The sequence below is a fragment of the Bemisia tabaci genome, chromosome 2 (genome assembly GCF_918797505.1).
Source record: "Bemisia tabaci chromosome 2, PGI_BMITA_v3".
Classification (NCBI taxonomy): Eukaryota; Metazoa; Arthropoda; class Insecta; order Hemiptera; family Aleyrodidae; genus Bemisia; species Bemisia tabaci.
Genome location: NC_092794.1, coordinates 40,030,456 through 40,038,694, shown reverse-complemented (window position 1 = coordinate 40,038,694; position 8,239 = coordinate 40,030,456). Strand labels below are relative to the sequence as shown.

At 38.1% G+C, this 8,239-nt stretch overlaps 1 protein-coding gene across 1 annotated transcript; it reads right to left on the bottom strand.

Moving 5' to 3' along the window:
* Positions 1 to 4,133: 4,133 nt before the first annotated feature.
* On the bottom strand, positions 4,134 to 8,019 carry LOC140223910 (uncharacterized). Its single transcript, XM_072296414.1, has 3 exons — positions 6,169 to 8,019; positions 4,837 to 5,016; positions 4,134 to 4,451 (listed from the first exon to the last, which is right to left on the bottom strand). The coding sequence occupies exons 1-3, from the start codon at positions 8,017 to 8,019 to the stop codon at positions 4,134 to 4,136; spliced, it is 2,349 nt and encodes a 782-aa protein (XP_072152515.1).
* Between the last annotated feature and the right edge of the window lie 220 nt (positions 8,020 to 8,239).

Below are 8,239 nucleotides of genomic sequence, written 5' to 3'. Positions count from 1 at the left end.
GTGATTATTTTTTGGGGGGAGGGGGAGGGGGAGGGAGAGGGAGGAGGATGTACCTCCCTCCCCCTGTCACCCCCCACAAGAATCCTCATTGATGTTCTCTCAGAACAAACGCTACTTGTTTTCATTTTGCCGCCCATTTTTGCGCATAACGCTACTTCAAGGAAGCGGCCAATCTTGACGGTTTTTATAGGGTGGGTACTGCTGGGGGCCCCCCTCCCCCCCACGAGGGGTTAGGCCGCCCTTAGAATGAAAAATTAATGCTCTGTTATTATAGGGGTAAACGATTTTACGATAATACCAACCTTCTTCGCGTTATTGGCGAGAAATCGCGGCGAAACGGTCATTTTCGCGGAAAATTGAGATATTTTGACATTTTAAGCCGCCCCATTTTGGGGAACCGCTGATCCTGGTCAAAGTCACTTAAGACTTTTCTAGACCAGAATTTCACGATTTTTCAGAATGGTTATGTGGAGTTTTGCCCTAAAATCAAGCCTTTTCCGGTAAAAGTGGGAAAATTCGCGGAGAAGTCGGAATTCTGAGCAATTTTGGGGGGTTTAGGGGGGCCTACTCCCCCCCCCCCCCACCACGATAAAATTCGCGTAGACAAGGAAAATCTTATTCTACTAGTTGAGAGCTTCAAGAAAATCACCATCTTCAAAATTCCCACCGGGGGGGGGGGGGGGAGGGCTACCCCTTGCTGGCCCACGGTCTACTATTCGAGTAGATTTGATACCTATCTGGATGAAAATAACTCGAATATGCTAAATTTCAGTCGTTGGGTGATGACTGTTGACTTCCACATTCAGCTGCTAAATTCAGCGTCTGATTGCGGCATGATGCGACTCTCGTGGTGGCACTGACAGTGCTACCATGAGAGGAATAACAAAGCTTACCCTGCTAAAAATTTCTCATTGGAATGAAATGTGATCACGTGCGCTCTCGCCGGAATGAAATGTGATTACATGCGCTCCCAGGGGAATGACATGTGGTGTCTCGTGGATCATCATAGAACTTCAGGGAAAATGCCACGGGCCAATATCGACGGTGTAAGTCGGCAATCACATAACTCGATTTTTGGCGGTTTTGAGTAAGCTGCAGAAATGAAGTGCAGTAGATGCCCTTCACCTGCTATCAAAATATTTCAGTCGAAAAAAATCTGAAAGTCACCTAAAAACGTAGAACTCAAAACACATATCTCGGCGTTAATTCCAACAACACATAACTCGTGCCGTCGCGCCGCATTTTTACACAACGCGCGCTCTCCCGGGAAAAATCGTGAACAGTTAAGGAGAGAAAATTAAAAGTTAGTACGTCAAGGGATCTTCAAACAACGAAAACATTGTTATTGTTTTAACATCTAACATCTAACATCTAATCCGACGGATAACCGAGTAACCGTCCGCTTATTTTTATCTCCATTTCATTTTAATTCGTAATTCGACGGCGTAAGTCCGCAATCACATAATTATCTCGCTCACAGTGTCTGAAAATCTCCGCCTCTACGTTATTTTTTATAAAGGAGAACCTCGACTCATTTGACATCATTCCTTGCATTTTATACAGGATTTTCTTCGCATAGAGAAGAAAACTCACGGCAGTTTTAAAGAATTGCAGTTGAATAGTTTTCCGTCTAAAAAATGAAGTATGACAGGAAGTCTGCGACGTTGTAAACCGAGTTATGTGATTGCCGACTTACACCATCGAATTGTTTTCCGGTGTCATTCTAAAGATTCGCTACCAATTAAAGTTTGTTAAAAGGAACTTTAGGCTACTTTTAAAGTAAGAGGAGTCTTATTCAGTCTTCAGTCAACATCGGTAAAAAATAGGTTTGAATCAGTATTTCGCCAACCACGAATCTCAGAATTCAGTGTTGGACCTTAGTTCCACAAATACATGACTCGGTTTTTCGGTCATTTCTCCTGACAGACGAGAATATTATTCAAAATGATAATGGAGTCTTATAAAGCATCTTATCCTTGCTGTCTCTAAGAATGATTTCCCCTCTACCTTCAAAGATAAGGAATGTAGTGAGTTTTTTCCCCTCTCCTGAAAAATCGCGTTTTCCGAGTTATGTGATTGCCGACTTACACCGTCGATATGTGAACATGGTTGGCTGCAGTCACATATCGACGAATTTAGTTTTGCGCATAGGGCGCTCCAAATCAAATGTAAACTGTGTGACGAAGCGCAGCGCAGCGTGGCGCGGTTCGGAGATTTCGGGTGCTGACTGGACCTATCTCATCACATGCCAACGAGGAAAACGGAGGCACATGAACAATTGACAAATCTGCTACTTTTTCAAGAAAATATCCCTCCGACAAGCATCAATAGGTGCAAACTATAATAGACAGCGCAACATCGCGGTTACTCGAAAATAGAGCTAAAATTTCATGAGGTGCAACTGATTTTTTTCTTCTAGACACCGCCATGCCGGCAGGTTACATGGAGTTCTTTGGGACAAAGGCGTATGCGCGCATCCGCCCTTTTTCGGGAGATCGCGTTTACTGAAACTGGATTCTTCCTAGTTTCAGGGAATATACATAGTGTACTAAAAAGTCCCCCTCCCCTTTTTTTTACACGGCGGTCCACGTTATCATGTAGGAATCATAGGGGAATGTAGTCACAATGTTCCGTTTTTTCAAGTATACTCTCAAAGACTTATTCTTTTAAATTAATTAAATTTCGTGAGAAGATATTGACTAGAACCAGCGCTATACACTTTTGAACTTTCATAAGCGGTTTCTGCGGAACTACTTTTTCGAGCATACGCCCTTGTTCCAAAGAATTCCTTAACTCAGGATACACTTTTTCACGCAGGAAGTTTAAAAATGACGCAAAACTGGTCCGCTGTTGAATATGGAAGACTACACAAGTATGTACCGAAAAAAAAGTTAGTGCTTTAATAGCGGATTCTCGTGTAATATACAGCCCTAGGTCCACGTATGACCTTGGTTTTTCCCGTCTCCACCATTTTCCAGGCGAATTGGGATTATTTAAAAATGGATTTTCCCTGAAAAATTTGTTTTCTGGAAATAAATGCATGATTGAGATAAGCCAGTGTCTTGAATTTAGGAGCTAAAGATACTTGGCCAGACATGTATCGCATACCGCATGTCTAAAAAATATGCCACCCTTTTTCTGAAAACGAGGTTTTCCGGTCAAAATGGCATCATCCGCTCACGAATCCGATATAAAACGGACCCGTTGTTTTAAGTGCGGAAGGACAGAAAATCATTTTATTCAGATAGTTAATTGGGCTATTATATCTTATTTTTTGCTGCTGGCCCCGAATCGACCATTTTTTTTTCTACAACCCACTTATTTTCCGAAAGATCGAGATTGAAAAAAAAAAAAAAAAAAAAAAAAAACTCCTTATTCGGTTGATTTAGCCATTTGACCGGAAAAACATTCTTATTTGACAAAGCGAGAAACATTCGTTATATACACAATACATGTATTCTTTTGTATTTTTAGTTACTAGATCCGAAAATGACCTTATTCATCTCTATCAGACACCAGTTCCCTCGTAAAATTAAACGTTCCTTGCACGGACGGACTGGCTCACACATAAGAGCGTAGACCCTTGGCCGGTTAAGAGAGTATAGTGTTATGTTCGATAAGATGAAAATGATTCAACGCACTTTACGGAATTATAGATTTATTCATCGTTCCTCACGAACACGCCATTCCGGCTGCAGCTGATGATGGATAACAGATCACAGATAGATAACCTAAATTGGATAACCTTCACCTTGCGCATGCGCACTATCCTTTCAGGTGTGGCATTACAGTGATTGCCAACCTGACTGCACTAAAACTATATTTCACTATTATAACAACTCTTTTTTTTTTTTTTTTTTTTTTTTTTTTTTTTTTTTTTTTTTTTAACACAGTTTAAACATACAATTTGTTTCTAATTTCTTCACTTACAGATAACTAACAAATAACTAAATAAAAGTATATCAATTACACTGATAAAATGATTAAACTAATTATCTTTGTCTTTACTATAATCAACTTATCTCACTAGTATTTATTAACTGATTAAAAGTTAAAAATTAATTAAAATTAAATTTATAACTTTAATTTAAATTAAATTTATGAAGCATTTTATTTTGTTAGTTACATAATCCTTAAGATAATTTGGAGGTTTCCACTACGATGCAGCTATCCTTATTGTCCTCTGTTTGAGGTTTTTTCAAGATATTATAACCACTATTTAGATTATTTTCATTCTGACAGTCTTTTTTAGGTTTAATAAATAATCTATTTCTCCTGTATTGCTTTCTATTTTTACTTTCTATTACATAAGAGCGGGGTTGTTTACATTTTTTAACAATTTTGCCAGGTTCCCAAGCACCTTTCCATAATTTTTTAAAGAATAATGGGTCTTCTGCTTGGAATTCTGATAATTCTCCATGACCCTTGTGATATTTTTTCATTTGCTCCACCTGTTCAGTTTTCAAGCTATGAAATGTCTTGTATGGGACTGCTTGTGGTTTTAGCATAGATTTATCTACATACATTCTTGTTCTTATATTACGCGACATTAACAGTTTCACAGGGGAGGGCATTTTGCCTTTAGCTGAATTTCTAAAATTTAACAAAGCTATGTGAGGATCTTGCTTTGATTCTACACTGTTTTTTAACATTTTCATTAAGGTTTGAATTCTTCTTTCCACTAAACCATTGGATTGAGCATACTGAGAGCTGGAAGTTTCAGATTTTATTGACCATAGATTACAAAATTTAATAAATTCGTCAGAATTAAATGGAGGCCCACTGTCAGAAAAAAATAATTTCAGGAATTCCGTTCCTAGCAAATATGGATTTAACCCGTGTTATGAGGCTACTGGCTTTGGTACTACTGATTATAGCGATTTCTGGAGATTGAGAATAGTAATCCACTATCACTATGTACAGATCTTTGTTGAAATCCATATAATCCATGCCTACTTTTTTATAAAGATAATCTGCAATTTCGTGGGGAAGCAGGCTTTCTCGTTTATTGTTGTTCTGAAACATATTACAGACATTACAATTTTGTACTTTTTCTTCAATTTTTTTTTGACATGTTCGGCCAGAAAATTAGACCTCGGGCTTGATTCAGTGATCGCTGTATACCAAAGTGACCTTCATGCACAATTCCTAGCATTTTTTCTGTTAATTCAGACGGAATTACTGCTGCTAAGTTTTTATAGAGAATACCATTATGGTATGGCAGTTCATCTCTACAGTGAAAATAGTGCTTTAGCTCACCTTCCACTTTATCTGGCCACTCTGATCTACAGAAATCAATTACCTGCAATAAAATTGAGTCAATATTATACATTGATCTTATCTCATCTAGTTTTTCCTTTGATATAGCAAGATTTTTAGTTATTAAACTTATGTGTAAATTAGTTTCACGCTCAATTTCTTCCATAATTTCAGCTCTATTGATTGGAGCTCTTGAAAGGGTGTCTGATATATACGTGTGTTTTCCAGGTACATGTTTTACTTGAATGTTATAGCGCAACAATTTTAGCCGAATTCTTTGTAGAGTTATGGGACATTAATAATTTCTTTTTTAAACAATGAATTAATGGCTTATGGTCTGTTTCTAGAGTAACTTTCGACATAAACAAATAGTCATGAAATTTAGTACAACCAAATGAAATACTTAAGCATTCTTTTTCAATTTGTCCTGCTTCACTTTGAGCTTGTGTTAGTGTTGAAGATGCATATGCGATTGGAAGGTTATTTTGCATTATTACTGCCCCTACAGCGTCTTTTGAGGCATCAACATTGAGCGTGATCGGTAAATTGACACCATAGTACGCTAGCACCGGAGCTTTTGTTATTAAATCTTTAACTTTATCAAATTCTTCCTGATGTATTTTTTCCCCACTTAAAATGAACTGTTTTCTTGAGCAATTTACGCAAATTTGGGATTTCTAATTGAAGATTTTTATCAAATCTGTTAATATAATTTATCATCCCTAAAAACCGTTGCAGCTGTTTTAGTGTTTTTGGAGGTTTAAAGTTTTGGATTGCTTCAATTCTTTTGGGATCGACTTTGACGCCATCTTTTGACCAAACATGTCCTAAAAAATCTAAACTGGGTTTTGCAAATTTACATTTTTTCTAATTAAATTTAAGACCTAGCTCCTTTGCTCTCTTAAGTACTCTTTTGAGGGTCTCATCATGTGTCTTCTTATCACCATAAATCAAAAAATCATCAATATAAATAATCAGGTTCGGAAAATCTCCAAATAATTCATACATTTTGCTTTGGAACATTTCACTTGCACAAGTAAGACCAAAGGCAAGTCTCAAAAATTTAAATCTCCCAAATGGAGTGGCAAAGGTTGTTAGTTTAGAGCTTTCTTCGTCTAATTCTAGGGCCCAAAAGGCTGATTTGGCATCCAACGTTGTGAATACAGTTGAATTTTTTAATTTTGCTTTAACATCTTCTAATGTTGGAATATAATGTTTTGGCGTTATAATTTCTTTATTTAAGGCATGAGGATCTAAGCAGATTCTTACTTCTCCATTCGGTTTTGACACCGTTGCAATTGGATTTACCCACTCGGTAGGCTCCGTTACTCTTTCAATTACTCCTAATTGCATCATCCTTTGTAGTTCTTTCCAAACTCTCCTACGCAATTTATGAGGAATTTTTCTCGGCGGCTCAGCTGTCGGTTTCGCATTATCATTTATTTTAATTTTACACTTGCAATTTTTTATGCGATCTATTCCTTTAAACACTTCAAATTGATGAACTATTGGTTTATATTCATCCGCAATTACATTAATTTGTTGCAGTACACCTAATTGCTTACAAGTTTTATAACCTAATATTGGGGGTGTATTAATATCCGCCACAATAAATTTAATTACATGGGCTTCGCCCGCTTGCTCATTAACACATTTGAGATTGCACTCACCAACGACTTGCATTTTTTCTCCAGTAACTGAAGTTAATTTGACATTAGTTTTAAGAATGGGTCTTTTGCCTATTATTCTTTTACTTAAATTAGCAGGGATTACATTCGCTTGGGCACCTGTATCGACTAAAAAATTTGTATAGTAGTCATTGACATTCAGAGTTACATACCACTGATCGTCCTCCTGCTTGGATTCGATCGCACCAATGAATAGCTCAGGACCTTCATCTTCCGAATAGTAATCGTCGCTATCAATCGACTCCTCATCCACCAGTCTCACTTTTCGCTCAGCATTCTTGCAAACTCTTGAGAAATGATTTGACCCATTACAATTGTCACATTTTCTCCCAATGGCAGGGCACCTTCCAGAATAATGATTGGTATCTCCACAGTTTTTGCACCTACTGTAGTTTCCCGTCCTTCTCGAGTCATCGGCTTGCACCTTAGAAGAACCGTACCGCCAATTTGATTGTCCCTTGTGCTTCGGACCACTTGCATACTGCTTTGCACTGTTGGTAGTTCTTCGATGACTGCGCTGCTCTGCACTTTGCCTTCCATTGTCTTGATAACGTCTGTTGATCTTTCCAACAGCAGGTTCATTGCCATCCATTTCTTGCACTTGACGCCTTGATGCATCAAACGTTTTGATGGTTTTGATGGCATTCTCCAACGTCTCATCCTGCTTCATTAATACTGGAATTCTCACCTCTTCAAACTTCGGCAGCAAATTTGCAATCATAATCGCTTCGACAATTTTATCCCTTTGATTGTCTAGGTTACAGGCCAGGCTTAAATTCTTCAAATTAGTAACAAACTCGTCCAATGTCTCATCTTCTTTCTGTTTTCTGGTTATTAATTTGTATAAAGCCATTTCCACATTCTTTTCTGGCTTGAAGTGTGCATCAAACAGTTCTATGAGTTGCTTATGTGTGAGTTCGTCATACTTCTTATTGAACGATGCATATATGCTGTATGCATCATCCCCAAGAAATTGTAATAGCAAACAATTTCTTCTTGTGTCTGACTCTCCTGTCGTTGCACACATGAAGATTTCAAATTTAGCCTTCCAAACCTCCCAGCGTTCATCCATGTTCGCTCCGGCCACAATCTCCAGCTGCTTTATCTTGGCAGATACCTATCGCTTTGGTTGACCCATGGGATGTTGCTCCTCCACCGGTCTCACCATTTGCACTTGTATTTGGCATTGCTCTTGCTTTATGTTGGCACACGATTCTTGAAACTTTGCAGGATTTGATTGATGGCACAATCTTAGGCTTCGATGGTCGTCACTGGCACATGGCAGTTGCACT

Excerpts from the sequence above, each read along its gene's own strand:
- LOC140223910 (XM_072296414.1), bottom strand. The coding sequence starts at position 8,019 with ATGGATGAACGCTGGGAGGTTTGGAAGGCTAAATTTGAAATCTTCATG. Across the intron at positions 5,017-6,168 it reads ATGATGAGACCCTCAAAAGA|AACAACAATAAACGAGAAAG; the intron begins GTACTTAAGAGA and ends AATATGTTTCAG. Across the intron at positions 4,452-4,836 it reads CCAGTAGCCTCATAACACGG|GTGGAGCAAATGAAAAAATA; the intron begins GTTAAATCCATA and ends AAAACTGAACAG.